At 42.7% G+C, this 16,938-nt stretch overlaps 1 protein-coding gene across 1 annotated transcript in view; it reads left to right on the forward strand.

Moving 5' to 3' along the window:
* The window catches only part of CSMD3 (CUB and Sushi multiple domains 3), a 1,852,015-nt gene that overhangs the window by 1,187,630 nt on the left and 647,447 nt on the right, over positions 1–16,938 (forward strand). Inside the window, exons 24-25 of the mRNA XM_033933128.1 lie at positions 1,695–1,851; positions 14,484–14,675. Of these exons, the coding sequence (XP_033789019.1) occupies positions 1,695–1,851; positions 14,484–14,675 (349 nt within the window). The remainder of the gene's footprint in view (positions 1–1,694; positions 1,852–14,483; positions 14,676–16,938) is intronic.

The following is a 16,938-nucleotide window of genomic DNA, read 5'->3' on the forward strand; positions in this document are numbered from 1 at the left end:
TTGCACCCCCGCCAACAGTTGCTGATGCCACTACTGCACATCAAATTGAGCCTAATGAAACAATTTGTCAGAGCTCTAGATAAGGATTTGGCAGCCTTCAAGTACCTTCAAGACATCTTCCCTAATCTGTCTGAGGCAAAGGTCAAAGCTGTTGTCAGAGCACAGATAAAGACAATCCTGGCGTGCAAGGAATTTTCTAAGAAGCTAACCAGGAAGGAGGACACAGTTTGGAACAGCTTTGTCACAGTGGTTTGGGGCTTCCTGGACAATCATAAGGCTGAAAACTATGTGAAGATAATTTGACTATAATCTGGTGAAGGATTATAGTAAAATGGACTGTAGAATGTCTCACAAAGTCCATGTCCTTGATCCTCAACTTCAGATATTCAAGGAGAACATGGGAGCATATTCAGAGGATCAAGGTGAGTGCTTCCACCAGAACTCCACTACCAAGGACATATATAATGAGAACATGATGAGAGACTATATCTGAGGGCTAATTTGTGAAAGGACTTACAATATAATCACAAATCTAAAAAAACCTACTCACTTCTAAATATGCTGTGGTCATCTTTGTTTAACTTCAATTTAAATACATGTAAATTGTGATTTATATGTTGCTTTTTATGACTTTATAAGAATGAAAAGAAGAAAATTAAAAGTGTATTCACATTTTAAATAGGTAAATTGCAAAATTTGACTATCCTGATCACAAAAGCAAAGTTTTATAGAAATATAGAAATAACAGACATTTTCAATACTTTTCTTAGGCATGAGCAATTAGGAAATTACACCTAGGGGCTGATTCTATAAATGGAAAAAAGGATGTTTTGTGTTATGTGTGGGGGGGGGGGGGGAGAGCATGGGGAGGATAGTTTTGGCTCTGTGTTGGGGAATTTTGTGATATGTGGGGTTTTGGGGGTGGGGGAGGCTGCAGTTGTGTGGAAAATGGGGGAGGGGGAAGAGATATTATGATGTATACTTTGTGTGACATTGCCACAGATAGCTGTGAGGCCAGTTGACACTACAGGTTTTGCAAATGGGATACTTGTTATTGAACATAATTTACTGGGATTTGGTAACACAGAATAGCTAGGTCATGACTGAATAGCTGATTGGGGGGGGAGGGGGCACCTAGGAAGAAAGGTGATAATGGAATTCCATTGTTATTGAATTCTTGTTGAAAGGGAGGATGGGGACTTGTATGCCACATTTTTGTGGTTTTGGCCTTTTAGAGCTTACATTCAAAGCAATGGGCATTGGAGGATTAAATGACTTGCCCAGGGTCACAAAGAGAAGCACTGGGATTTGATCTCACAACCCCTGGATGCAGAAGCAGAAGCTCCGCCAGTGAGCCACACCTGCAAAGAGTGTTATCTTATTTCATTAAGTGTCAATTTGCAGAAACAAAATTCTATGTTTTGGCATTGTTTCAGATCATTGATTGAATCATATACTTTTCATTCTCACACACACACACACAATGTACCTGGGGCAGTTATTATCAATTATTGTGTATACTTTTGAAATCATGCATAATACAAAGGCAGTACAATGATCTATTAAGTGAAAAAAATCACAGTAAAAACTTCCATTAAGCCTTGTCTCTTGTTTTCTTTCTCTTTCTAACTGATGTATTACTTTTAGAGTAGTCGCATAAAGTAACCACTGTATTTAAAAACTGTGTTTTATAGATATATGATGGAAAAGATAATACTGCCCACCTGCTGGGTGCTTTTATGGTATCTTCAATGAGGGGACTGACTTTAAGCAGCACTTCAAACCATCTTTGGCTAGAATTTAACACAGACTCAGAAGAAACAGACGAAGGCTTTCAGCTTGTATATACCAGTAAGTACTAAAAGCATCTATTATGAAAATGAATAGATTTTTTTTTCCAGCATATGGGGGGCCAGTGCATTGAATTGTGAGGTCCCTTAAGGAAATGAGCTTGTTCCACAGAATGGTTTTTTTTATTGTGGTGCTTTCTCATATAAATAAAATGCTAATTAGCCTTGCAGCAGTTCTCATGCAAAAACAGTCCATAGAAAATAGCATGTGCTAAAATATCAAATAATGTGCTCTATTTGTTTGGGGTTTTTAAATATAACAACTTGTTTTATTTTATATTTGAAAAAAAAAAACCCATTGTTTGCACTGCTTTGCATTTCAGTGCATGCTACACACCTGCAGCCCCATTTGTATGTTAATACATCAGCTCTTTAGTATTTAACAAAGAACTTTGCCTGTCTGTGTACAAGGAAGGGATGAAAAATAACCAAATGTGGCTCACTGGAAGAAAATGAGGATTTCTTAAATGAGTTCACAAAAGATCAGAGACAGGCCGGCATTTTTAAAGAATGCAGCCTAACAGAAACTGTTTATTATTTTATTGAGGCAGCCAGTTGGAGGATAGACAGAGAACAAAATCTAATACAGTTACTGAAAGATGACAGCTATCAAATAACTACTTCCCACAATCATATCTACACATTATACATACCAATATACTATAATGCACATACAGTACACCCACATGCATTACCATCCCTTTTAAACACACCCTTGTCCAATGCACTTAATTCCTACCACTATGCAGCACCCCCTATTCTACACAGAGCCAACACCAGCACCATTACCATCACACACATCCTATCATTCATGTGATTGGTGGTGAGGTCCTGCAGATCAGCCAAATAACTGTACCATTTTGAATGATGGCTTCAATGGCTGGGATGGTTTAGATGGGCTGGAGTGAGCTTTGACGGAGACTCCAGTAAATGGAACCTAAGCAAAGTACCGGGCAGAGCTCTGGGTTTCTGGCCCAGAAATACCTAGGAAAAAGGACAATTTAAATTAAATCATTCATTTATAGCGAATGTACAGTTGATCAGACTGGATGGACCATTTGAGTCTGCCGTCATTTACTATGTTACTATGATGGCACTTGTATGTCAAGAATGATTGGGTGTCAGTGCTGTCTGGATCCTCCTATGACTGTCCTGGGGTAAAAGTGGAGATGCCAGGAAAGAAAGTGACATGAGAAGGACTGCTATTTTTGTTTAGTTTAAAAATTAGATGAGAAAGAGGTTAGTTAAGTCTATGGATTTTTCCTCCAGGAAATTATTCAAACCTTTCTTAAAATCAGCTACGCTATCCACAGCATCTGGCAATACATTCCAGAGCTTAACTATTCTCTGAGTGAAAAAATTTCCTCTTATTGGTTTTAAAAGTATTTCTCTGTAACTTCATCGAGTATCCCCTAGTCTTTGAAATTTTTGAAAGTGAAAAATTGATCCACTTAGGATTTTGGAGACTTCAATTGTATTTCCCTTTAGCCATCTCTTTTCCAAGCTGAAGAGCCCTAACCTTTTTAGTCTTTCCTCATATGAAAGGAGTTCCATCCCCTTTATCATTTTGGTCACTCTTCTTTGAACCTTTTCTAGTGCCGCTATATCTTTATTGCGATAAGGAGATCAGAATTGAATGCAATGCTCCAGGTGAGGTTATACTATGGAGCGATACAGAGATATTATTACATTCTTAGTCTTGTTAACCATCCCTTTTTTAATAATTCCTAGCATCTTGTTTGCTTTTTTGCCCACTGCCACACATTGGGTGGTAGGTTTCATTGTATTGTCTATAATGACACCCAGATCTTTTTTCTTGAGCGCTAACCATACAAGGTGGACCCTAGCATCTGTTAACTATGATTTGGGTTATTTTTCCCAATATACATCACTTTGCATTTGTCCACATGAAATTTCATCTGCCATTTAGATGCCCAATCTTCCAATTTCCTAAGGTCTGCCTGCAATGTTTCACAATCTGCATGTGTTTTAACAACTTTGAACAGTTTAGTGTCATCTGCAAATTTAATTACCTCACACGTCATTCCAATTTCAAGATCAATTATAGGTAAGATACTACAATAGCACTGGTCCCAGTACAGATCCCTGCATCACTCTACTATTTACTCTCCTCCATTGAGAAAAATGGCCATTTAACCCTATCCTCTGTTTCCTATCCGATAACCAATTCCTAATCCACACTGAACTTTGCCTCTTCTCTGATGAATGTTTAATTTTCTCAGGAGCTTCTCATGAGGAACTTTGTCAAAAGCTTTCTGAAAATCTAGATATACTAGATATTTTTAGAAAATAGCTAATGCTTGCTTAGTACATGCAAACAGGTATAGTAACACAAACTTCTTTAGTAAAAGGGATCTTTAGTTATTTGGATTTTGTTTACTCCTTTTTCAGATGTAGCTCAAAGAAATTTGCATTTAGGAAGTAGATATTTGCCTGTCACTGAAGGACATACAATCTAAGTTTGTACCCAAGGCAATGAAGGGTTAAGTACTTGCCCAAGGTCACATGAAGCCATGGTAAGATATGGTTCTCAGCACACTGTTCCTTACCCTGAAGTTGTTCCTCCCCCCTTTTATGGCAACTTGGCCCCTAGCAGTGATCCCATGAGATTTCTGGCACCAGCAAAGGGCAGGGGTGACTGTCCCTACTCCATTAGATAGCAGTGAATTTTCAAGGTAGGCTTTTGTTGATTAGGGGGCATTTGTGGTAAGGGATATGAGGCAGGTTGTGATTATGGAAGCATCAGCTTATCCCAGGACAAGCAGGCAGGTATTCTCACTAGTGGGTGATGTCATCCAACGGAGCCCCGATGTGGACGTCTCACAAGCTTACTTGCTTGTAGAAACTTTAGAAGTTTCCAGTCGCACGCACCGCGCATGCGCGAGTGCCTTCCCGCCCGATGCACCGGGCGCGTCTCCTCAGTTCTTACTTTTCCGTGGAGCCGAGAAGTCCGTCTTCGACTCTCTGCGCAAAGTTCCTTCACTTGTGCCTTCTAGATCCGTGGTTTTGGGTTATTTCACTCATAATCATTGATTTTTCATCGTGTTTTATTGTTTTTCAAAAAAAAAAAAAATTCTTCCGTCGGTTCCACCGGGCAGGCCTCATGGCCATGGCCCCGCGGCTTCGATCTTGCGGCGGAGCTTTTTCAGCCTATGTCCCGGCCTATTACCAGTTTTTAAAAATGTGTCAAGTGCCAGCGTGCGATTTCGCTGACGGACCCTCATCGACGCTGTCTGCAGTGTCTCGGGCCTCAACACCTTCCGAAATCGTGCCGGCCTTGCTCCACACTTACTGCATGTGCTTTCAAGTGTCGCTGCTTCTTGTGGGAGTCGCTGTTCAGCATGGAGGCGTCAACAGAGCTGTCCTCATCGAAGAGCACCTCACCTTCGACTTCCGCCTCGACTCTTCCAGCTTCCACCTCTGCGGCCTCAAGTCTCCTCAAGCCTGCTTCCTTTGTGCCAGCTTCGACTCTGACGCCTGCTGCGGTGCCTTCTTCTGTCTCTTCAGGTCAGGTAGCTCAGCAGTCCATTCCCCCTGTGGTGCTCAGAGTGCCCAAGGCTTCTAAGTCCAAGTACCTCGGCGCCAGGGACCGCAAAGTCCATGCAGGAGGTCCCATTGCAGATGCGGATCCCTCCTTGCCGGCTTCGTTCCAGACCTTGATGGAGAAGCAGTTCATCGAGCTCTTCACTACTATAGGGCCGAAGCTTCTCTCCCAAATCCAGCCTGGGCATGCGGAGGCCTCCCGCGAGGTCGAGCTGCCTCCGGTGCCCCCTTGATGTACATTCTCGCTGCAGGGAGCAAAGTCTCTGCGAGTGTCTGGTCTGGCATCGAAGCATGCATTGCAAGGAGCAGAATCTTTGCCCATGCCTCCCTTGGAACCGATTCACTCGATGCAAGGAGCAGAGTCTTTGCGATTGCCTCCGTTGGATCCGTTTCCCTCGATGCAAGGAGCAGAGTCTTTGTGAGGGCCTCCTCCGGACCCGTTGCCCTCGATGCCGAGCCTCGAGGCTTGGCAGGTGCCTCGAGGTGCTTCTGTCCAACCACCTCTGTTTCGATCCACCGCTTCCAGCCCTATTCACTCGCTGGACGCCTCGACGCTACGCTCGCCTCGACGGTCGAGGTCTGCTTCCAGACACAGTTCTGGTCATCGTTCAAGGCATTCATCGAAGCATTCCTTGAGGCATGCCTCGCCTCGTCGCAAGCAGCCTTTCCTCGAGTATTCTCCACTGGATTCGTCACCGCCTCCTCTGCCGGAGCTCGAGGACACAGTGGGATCTTTCTCCCCCTGCTGATCCCCAGTCTTGGTGGACCCTGAGGCCTCATCTTCTTTGAGTCCTTCTCGAGGCCCTACGCTGGCTGACCAGCTGTCTTTTTCCTCTTTCCTTCGGCAGATGGTTGTTGATCTGGACATTAACCTGGACTCGGGTTCCAAGTTCTCCAAGGAGTATCTGGAGATGATGCATCTCCCTCAACCTCCTGCTGAGTCTCTCAAGCTTCCTCTGCATAAGCTCCTCGACCAGACCTTCATGAGATGTTTTGAGACACCTTATTATATTCCGGCTGTGCCCGGGAAGTTGGATGCCAGGTACCGCACGGTGCACCATAAGGGCTTCGATAGTGCCCAGCTTTCTCATCAGTCACTCTTGGTTGAGTCCTCCTTGAAGCGGTCTCACCCCTCCCAGGTCTATGCCACCGTTCCACTTGGCCGGGAGGGCAAGACCATGGACAGATTTGGTAGGCGCATCTACCAGAACTCGATGATGGCATCTTGGTTCCTCAACTATAGTTTTCATTTTGCCACCTACTTCGAGTTTTTTCTCTCAGTCCTGCAGAAATTTCTGCCCTATGTGGACTCTCAGGCTCGCTTCGAATACCAGGAGGTTCTGGCCTCGTTGTCCCAACGTTGCCTGCAGATGATGCAGTCGTTTTACGACGCCTTTGAACTCGCTGCAAGGGCTGCCGCTTGTTCAGTGGCCATGTGACGCCTGGCGTGGCTGTGGACCATTGATACGGACCCGAATCTCCAGGACCGGCTTGCCAACGTCCCGTGTATGGGAGCCAACCTCTTTAACAAGTCCATCGAGGTGGCCACCAAGAAGCTGTCGGACCTTGAGAAATCATTCCAGTCCATTCTACGTCTGAAGCCCAAGCCTGCTCCTGCTTATTCCTCACGCCTGCCTTTGATCTATCAGCGGCATTATCCACCAAAACAGGCGCCTACCATCCATCATGCCTGTTAAGAGACAGCACCAGCAGAAGCCTCAGCAGAAGCCTCAGCCTTCTACCGTCCCCAAGGCTCCTCAGCCTTTTTGACTGTCTCGTAGAGAGCATAACTTCCACCATTCTGCCCTTCCCTCTTTTTCCCATAGGGGGTCGTCTACATCATTTTTACCATCGATGGATGGCTGTTACCACCGATCTCTGGGTCCTTTCCATCGTAAAGGAGGGATACGCTCTTCAGTTCCATCAAGTTCCTCCGGAACAAACTCCAAGAGAGTATCCTTCCAACTTAATCCAGATCGCCCTTCTTCTTCAAGAAGCTCATGCTTTGCTCCGGCTCCGAGCCGTCGAGCCGGTCCCTTTGGACCAACAGAACAAGGGTTTTTACTCCAGGTACTTCCTTGTTCCGAAGAAGACGGGCGATCTGTGTCCTATTTTGGACCTCAGGGTGCTCAACAAGTTTCTGGTCAAAGAGAAGTTTCACATGTTAACCCTAGCTTCTCTCTATCCCCTCCTCGAGCAGAACGATTGGTTATGCTCTCTGGATCTCAAGGAGGCCTACACTCACATTCCCATTCATCCGGCCTCCCGTCAATTCCTCAGATTTCGGGTGGGACATCTTCATCTTCAATACCGAGTGCTTCCTTTCGGCCTGGACTCGTCACCCACAGTCTTCACCAAGTGCCTGGTTGTAATGGCTGCAGCACTCAGGAACCATGGTCTTCAGGTGTTTCCCTACCTCAACGACTGGCTCATCAAGGATTCCATATCTCAGGGTGTCGTCCAGCTGGCAATTTGAGTTTGTTACATGTCAGTCTCCAGAGCCGTGATACAACTGAACATCACGACCAGTAAAAGTATTTAGCTAATGAAGAACTGTAGATTCACACATGTCCACATTTGTTACTCTCTGATTTTCATCTACATCGGGTCTCCTGAAGCGGGATTCGAAACGCGGCCACGTTGGGACCCCCAAAGACAATAAACAGAGCTAAGTAACTCAGTGGTGGCAGTTTTAACTTTTACCAAATGAAGACATTTCTTGCATAAAACAGAAAGACTTTGAAACTTTGTTTTTTCAAAAATCTTTGGAGTTTTTGAGTGTGCCCATGAACTTGTTAAGTTTGCATTGACTGGAAGGTGAACTCTTCTCCAAGGTAGGTTTAACAGCCTTCCCTTCAGAGTTTCATATTTCTGAGCAGTTTTTCAAGCCTAATTGGGTCACTTCTCAATCACTCCTTTTCTTCTATTGAAGCCAGTTTGTTTTACTATATCCAATCCTCTTTCTGGTTTCCATTTTGTTTGTTACACTTCACCCTGTACCTTGCATCTTTGAAAATAATGCCCTGTATCGGTAGCATGGAATATTGCTGCACCTTGGGTTTTGGCCAGGTGCTGGTGACCTGGATTGGCCACCATGAGAACAGGCTACTAGGCTTGATGGACCATTGGTCTGACCCAGTGGGGCTATTCTTATGTTCTTATATTCCTCCCCATTCACCCTTCAGCCTCACAATGCAATTTCTGTACTTTCTTGTATCAATAACATATATTTTTAAAAATTTTCTTCTTCTCCTCCCCATTTTATCATATTAACATTTTTTTTTTTCTTTCGTTTCCATGTTTTGTTTTCCTGGCTTCTTTACCAGCTTCTCTTAGCTTTTCCAGATATTGTTGCCTGTCTTTTTCTTTCTGCAATCATTTGTAGTTTAGTAAAATTATCTTCTTTTTCCTTACCCCTTCAGCTTATATTTTTCAGAACTAAAGCAATCTTCTTCTTTCTTTCTTTCTTTTTTTTTTTTTTTTAACTTTCCTTACAAAAGGTTTGTAGCTCCCTTCAGTTTATTACATTTCCTGTTATTCATGTCTGTGAGAAGCGGGTAAATGAGCTGGGAGAGTAGAAAACTTGCTAAACCCAGTGGTGTCAGCACAGTTTGTCAAGAGGTTATGAATTGGTTTTCTATTTATGATACACATTAGTAGGATCATTTTCTGAGCTCTTATGTGATCATATAAAAGGGGGTGCTGAAACGTTCTCAGCACAACCAAGAAGAGAATGATCTGAAACAATGTCAAAACAAAGAATTTGGTTTTTGCAAATAGACATTCAATGAAATAAGATAACACTCTTCACCTACAGTGGCAAAATAACACTCAGAATTTCGGAAATTGGTTGGTTCGGCTGAGAACTTTTCAGCACCCCCTCGTAAATGGATAGGGAGTTCATTTTTTCTGCCTTATGTAAAGGGCATCAGTTGGAATTCCTGGAGTCCCAGTTGGCCGGCATACCCTGCACTGAGTAGTGTTCACTCACCTCCTCTCATTTCTTTATTTTACTGACTCATTCTCACCCCTATGCCTTGAGTGAGTGAGAGAGTGTGTGTGTATGTATGTAGCTCACAAGCCCTTGCAATACACCTGGTCACTGTTTTCCCCCCTATTTCTTATGATACAAGTGACATGAAAATGTATGTTTGTAGGCAGTCATTTTACTGGGATAAAAGAAACAAACAAAAACCCCCAAATAGAATATAAAAGTCATCTACTTTGTGACCTCTTGCCACACCACATTTGTAGCTCACCTATGATTATATATCTTATCTCTTGCATTTTCTTTTCACTTATTTTGAAAGTGCTTTGGGGTAGGAAATTCCCTTACTTATTTGCCTTATTACAAAAAAGCATGGAAAAAAATCTCCAGAATGGGTTATCAAATAATTGAAAAATTGACATAAGGATGTCAGAGTAATGTGTGCACTGAAACAGTGGGAAAAAAGGTATTAAAAAAAAAAAAAAAAAGATTCAATGAATTATTAAAGATCGAATTTAACAAAAATCACTTAAATTAGGAATTTATTAATAAATTAAGGTCAATTAAATCCAACTTTTCATGGATTATTCTTTAGGCAACTTACCCCTAGATTTTCTAACTGGCACCCATGTTAGTGAATACTGATTGTGTGTCAATCAGGTGACAATGCTGGTTACAGAATTGTGCTTGATTCACACCAAGATGGGAGGCTCAAATGTAGGTCCGGAAAATCCCAGCCTACATTTCAGCCATCTATCTTTGTTGTGGGTTCCTAAAATCAGACCACAGCTGCCATAAGCTGATCAAAGCAGGGAAATTTATCCCCAATCAGCTGAGCCAGACCATATTAGGGGGGAATGTGGAAGACAGAGTTGTCTGTCCATGGGAGAGAGATGAGATGGTGCACATGGATGGAGGGGAAGGGGAAACAGAGGGAGGAGATGGTGCACAGCAATGGGTGTGACAGGGAAGAGATAAGAAGAAATGCTTCTTATGGATAGATGGGAATAAGGAAGAAGAAATAGGGAGAGATGGTACATATGAATAGATGGGAAGGGAAGACATTGAAAAGTAGATAGATTTTGAGAAGAAAGCAGAGAAATGGAGCAAAAGCAATGACAGATGAGGTTAAGTGTTTCATAGCCCTCTGTAGACAGCATGACGACTTCCCAGATTTCCTTTCTTACCACTGCATCATTCACCAGCAAGTTTTGGCATTCAAGAGACTCAATACAAAGACTGTCATGGACAACACTTTCAAAATTGTAAATTCAGTTCATGGAAGATCACTTCAAAGGCAGCTTTTCAATCTTACTCTTGATGAAGGGGCAGCAGAAATCATTTTGCACACAGATGTAAGGTGGCTAAGTAGGCACAAATTTCTGCAAAGATTTTGTGATTTGCTGAATGAAATAAGAAGTTTTTTGAAGGAGAGGGGAGATTACCAAGCAGAGTTGGAAGATGAGGAGTGGTTATGTGATCTGACATTTCTCGCTGACTTTATAGGCGAACTAAGTGATATGAACTTTGAACTACAAGGTAAAAAAAATGCATTGGTGAGATGATGAGTACAGTTTCATCCTACAAGAGCAAATATGAGCTAATGAAGACTGACCTTGCAAACAACACTTTTGATCATTTTCCTAATCTGCAGGACCAGTTGGGACAATATCCAAATTTTGTTTTTCAGAACGAGAAGTATGTGACAGAAATCTGTTCTGTTATCCAGGAATTCGAAAATAGATTCTATGACTTCCCAAAAATTAGAACAGTTGTGGAGTACTTGTTATGCCCATTCAAAGTAGATGTGGACATTAAAGAAACTGTAGCTGCTATCAGTAAAAATTACTCATTGAACAAGCCATCTCTGAAAACAAAATATTAACCCTTAATAATGATATTTTTCTCAAGACTCATGCTGAGCAAGAATCGTTTTGGAAGATAGTGCCTAGGGACAAATTTTCCAACTCGAGAAGATGCAGTGAAGCTGTACACTCCTGTTTCGGTTCAACTTATTTGTGTGAATCTACGTTTGCCCAACTGAAAATGAAAAAGAGTGCACAACATTCCAACATGACAGATGAACATCTCCAGGATTCCCTGAGACTGGCCCTCATGCAATATTCACCCAGCTTCAAAAAGCTGTTGGATGAAATGCAGGCTCAGATGTCTCGCTAATGAGCAAGAGTGAAATATTAAAGATTGTGCAAGATCAGCCTAGATCAATACTCAACCTAAATTTAACACAAATTACTCAATAAATGTTAAAGAAGGTTATTAAGACAGTTAAAGAAAGTTATTATTCAATAAAACTTTAAGAAAAAATGTACTTCCATTTCCCCTTCTAGTTCTTACTGGATCTTCATCTCTCTGTTTTGTTTTTGCTTAATTTGCTTAACAGCTGATCACAACCAAGTAAATGACAGAAGGTTCATTAAAAATGAAGAGGGGGGGGGGGGTGGAGAAATCCTCCAACTTTATTGGGTTAAAATTTAATTTGAAACTTAATTTTCATGATGGTAGATCACCGGCACTTTTGGCCAGAAAAAGTAGATCACAACCTGTTTGAAGTTGAACATGCCAGCCTTACACCATTACTCCAACATTTTTCTATAATACTTTACCCACTACAAATTATTACCATATTACCTCCATTTATTAAATAAAATTACTTCTTGCTCCATAATATAAAATCTACATGTAGTAGAATAAAGAGAGATGTCAGGATCTTGGTTCTTTCATGTATCTTGAGGGTCAGATTTGAAATATAATGCTAGTGATAATAGGAAGCTAATTTGTCTAAGATACTGATTATGGTTTTTGTGTAGTCATACCTGAAGGTTGATATGAGATGGGTATTTGGATTAGAGAATGACCCGGGGACAATGATTCATCCCCATTCCCTCGCTACAACCAAAGATGTTTTCCCATCCCCACCCCATCCATGCAGTAAAGACTACTTTGTAACCCTGTCCCATCAGCATCTTCACAATCTTAATTTTCTTCCCACATCTCCCCGATCAAAGCAGAAAGCTGATTTTATACAATTTTATAGGCCTAAGGCATTACAAATAAACATTTGGGGCTGATTCTATAAATGGGCATCCTGGCAACCAATCGGGACACATGTTTAAAAATAAAAAAGAGGTACACTGTAGTTGCTTGTTGCTAGTGCAGAGAGATGCTTAGGGACACTTAAGCTCGCCCAAGGCTTGGGTGTGGACATAGTTTCACCTGAATGTGGCCTTGGGTGAGTTTAAGTGGCCCTAGGTGTCTCCCTAGGGCTACGACAGGCGTCCAAAATGTAGGGCAGCAAAATGTTGACCTACATTTCAAAAGCTAAAACTAGACGGAGTCAGTTGATCCGATCGCAGCAAGGGAATCCACAATCAGCTGAGCCAGCAGGCCTCCCTGAAACCGTGGCTTAGGGGAGACCTACAGGGTCAGCTGATACCCCTGCCACGATCAGCAGAGCGACTACAGCAGTGGATCCCCTGAACCCATGACACCCTCTCGAAAAGTATCCCAGCAGTATGCCCACTCCCTCCTGTCACCATCCCCTGGAGCCCCTTATGCCCCCTGAAGTTACCTAGCAGGAAGGATGCCCACTCCATCCTGCTGCCACTCCCCTGGAGCCATTGAACCCCACCATAACCCCTGACCCCCCCCTAACTGGTGATACCCCTTAAGCTCAAACCCCCAACACCCCCCAAACATCCAGACATCCAGACACCCACCCCACACCACTAAGACCACCCCCCACCCTCTATACCAGGGCTGCCCAATTCTGGTCCTCGAGATCTACTGGCAGGCCAAGTTTTCAGGATAACCACAATGAACATGTATGAGAGAGATTTACATACCAAGAAGGCAGTGCAGGAAAATCTATCTCATGCATATTCATTGTTGAATCCTGGGATGCACTGGGGAGGGGCCTAAAGCCTTGATTGACTTAGGTATATAAGGCCCCTCTCATAAGCACAATCGGAGTCTTAAGCCATGCCCCTTCCATTCCAGAATGCACTAGGAAGGAGGTCTAAGGCCCTCCTATGGGAGGGGCCTTAGGTACCTGTGCCAAACAAGGCCTTAGGCCCCTCCCTGGTGCATCCCAGGATACAACAGGAAGGGGAAGGCCTGCCATCAGGCAAGGTTTGGCATCCATCCGTTAGGGCTATATAGGTGCCAGGTTCAGCAGCTTCTTAGGTGGCTGCTGAGACCAGTGTCTTATACAGAATCTGCCTGTTTAAGCCTATTGTAGGTTTTTTTTTTTCTAACTTCTATTTTGATTAAAAGAACATCAATAAAAGTACAATTTGTGAGACATTCTTGCCTGGATTCTGCATTGCACACAGGAAACCAAACATCAGGACCAAGTTGATGTGAGCAAGATTTTTCTTTTACCTTACTTTGTAAGCATTTCTTCAGATACATCACAGATACACCCACACACAAATAAACACAGGGGAAGTTGGAAAGAATTTCATGAGCCATACTCTGCATGCTTTTCTTAGTAATTTCCAGCTGTTACAAGTTCCATGGGTTCAGGGATCAGCCGCCTCAGCAGCCAGAGTTTCCTTAGGGTCTAGCCATAGAAGAATTCCACCCTGCCTAGTGATATTAGTCTTATGTGGCTCCATAGAAATTGAAGCTCCTCCTCCTCTAAAAGGTGATTGGTTCCCTTTTAAATGCAGGGAGAGCTCTAGGTAACTCAGGTGCCTGTTTCCTAAGTAATACTTTGGAACCTCTCAAAGAGTCTTCTCTCTCTTTATTGTGTTGTTTTTTTTCTCGTACTTACTGGGAAGTTTTCTTTGCTTTTACTCTTGCTTCCTCATCACAATACAGTACCTATATTCTCTTTGAAAACTGGAATGAAGCCCATGGTTAAAGTACCCATAACTTTGCATCTATGCAGTCATTTTTGAAATGTGACCTTAAGGTTTTATTCTCTCTTTTTAATAACCGTTTTTGTAATGAAAGAAAAAAAAAAAATGTGTATGTTTGCATTTTCTTTTTCCCCAACTATTCTAAATGACTTTTTCTGCTCAATGTCTTGTGTCTGTGCCCATTGTGAATTTTCACAGGTTTTGAACTATCACACTGTGAAGATCCTGGTATGCCTCAGTTTGGATACAAAATCAGTGATCAGGGTCATTTTGCTGGAAGTACTATCATCTATGGATGCAACCCAGGATACACACTACATGGGAGTAGTCTTCTAAAATGCATGACAGGAGAACGAAGGGCGTGGGACTATCCTCTGCCATCTTGTATTGGTAATATAGTTTTCTAGAAGTATAAATTTCATTCGTAAATGTAAAAATAATAATAATTAAAAAAACAACAATCTGCCTCATGGCATATCATGCACTCATAACCAAACAATGCTGCTTATGACCGTAAGATACATATAAAAATTAATTGCTTTGTCAAAAGGATTAAATGGGTGCTGTGAAACCAATATATTTCAGAAAAATTAGTGAATACCTGGTTAACAACTGTTTAAAACATCAAAGGATAGAAATCCTGGCAAAGCATTCAATCCAAACAAGAAATTCTCATGCTTGCTTTATAAAAACTATTTACATGATTTAGGTACTGTCCAAAGTGCTGGAATTTGTTTAGCCCAATAGAAGGGCCCTTTTACTAAAGTAAGGTAAATTTTAGCACTTACTGCATATCACCTTAACTACAAAATTAAGGTACAATATGTGTAAGGCCTGTGTAGTAAATGCAGGGGGCATAACATCTGCCCTTCACAGGGCAGACATCTACCACATGAGTCTTCATTGCCTCTGCTACTTGCTGTATGTCAACCCTAGCAGTTCTTCAGTAAGAAAAAATAAAAAATAAATTATGCAGCACTGGTGCAGCCCTCTCCCAGTTTCCCCAGTACATTAGTCATTCTGATTCTCATCTCCATCAGAGTTCTTCCTCTGATCATCCTTACAATCCTGCCCAGAATAACATTTGTCCAAGCAGAACCCCCTCCACCAAGAATCCCCATTGGAATACCCTGACTCTCTCACCTATCCTGAAGCCCCAGGACTTAGCTAGGGATTCCCTGGTAGACTAGTGTGGCAGGGTGGAAGCAGTCCCCCTCCAACCCCGAAGGCTTTTGGGGTTCAAAATGTTGCTTCTGACCCATAGCAGTAGTCTCACAAGGAACCCCTGATTGAGTAACAGTGGATTTGAGGTAGGGAATAAGTCACAGTATCCTGGGTGGGGGGGGGAGGAGGATGCTTGGAGTTTCTGCTGTTAGGGAATTGAGGGAAGTTCTGCTTAGGAATGGATGGGGTTCTGCTTGGGAATGATGAGAGAGAGCAAAGTTCTTGGAATTTGTGAAGGTTGTTACACTACCACTGTAGCATTTATATTTGTTTAACTGAGGGCAATGATTGTACTACCAGACTGCCAGTAACATGACTATACTTAACACTTGGCACTGAATTGCAAACTAGCTGTCATTGGTGGCCCTCTCTTGTTATTGTTCATGTCATGCCAATGATCTGTCTCTACCTGCATTAATTAAGCAATTAGCATATGGTTTATACCAGTGTTCTTAAAGCAGCGGTCCTTGGACCGGTGCCGGTCCGCAGAAATTTCCTGCTGGTCCACAGGGCCGGCACGTGCATTGGGCCCCAAACAGTGCTCTTCAGCCGCCGGTCCATGGTGCAATCGATGCGGTATTGTCTTCGGGCCGGCTCCCTCTTCCTCAGTGCTGCAGTGCACAAAGCCGTGGGCAGAGGCTCCTTTGCGCGTTCTGCACCTGAACCGGAAGCCTTCTCTCTGATGTTACAACGTCAGAGGGAAGGCTTCCAGATGAGGTGCGGGATGCGCGAAGAAGAGGGAGATGGTCTTAAGATAACACCGGGGGAGGTGGGGGGTAGGCCAGAAGACAAGGCACAGCATGGAGGGAGGGAGACAACAACAGTAGGGGGAATGATTTTATTTTTTAATTTAGTGATTGATTTACATCTGCTGTCTGTTTCTTTTCCTCTGGGGTTGTACTGCATGCAGAGTCTCGCATCTTAGGGTTTGTTTGTATATATTAGTAATTTTAGTTTTTGGTCCCGTATTTGCATGGGGTTATCTGTGTTCTGGTAGAAATGAATATTGAGAAGCATAGTGTGCTTTGTGTAGTTTAATTTTGTAGTTAACCATTATGTGTTGTTAATACGATTATATTGTGTGTGTGTACTATATATGAAAAATGAATGGAAAAAATGGTGTTACAATTAGTACTATTATGGGGGCGGGGTTTGGGAGTGGAGATTGGGTGGAGATGAGCAGGGTCTGACCCATGACTTAGCCCAGCATTCTTCAACTGGCGGTCCAGTGCCGGTCCACAAAATAATTATTTTATTTCTGCCAGTCCATAGGTGTCAAAAGGTTGAAGAACACTGCTTGCATTAGTACAAGTCAATGTTAACAGCTTCCTTTAAGTAAAAGCCATGGGGCTCATAATCAAAACTTTAAAACATCCAAAAACTAGCCTAAGTCTGGACTTGTACATCCTAAGAGCAGGGACATCCAAGT

The sequence above is a fragment of the Geotrypetes seraphini genome, chromosome 2, assembly GCF_902459505.1.
Source record: "Geotrypetes seraphini chromosome 2, aGeoSer1.1, whole genome shotgun sequence".
Classification (NCBI taxonomy): Eukaryota; Metazoa; Chordata; class Amphibia; order Gymnophiona; family Dermophiidae; genus Geotrypetes; species Geotrypetes seraphini.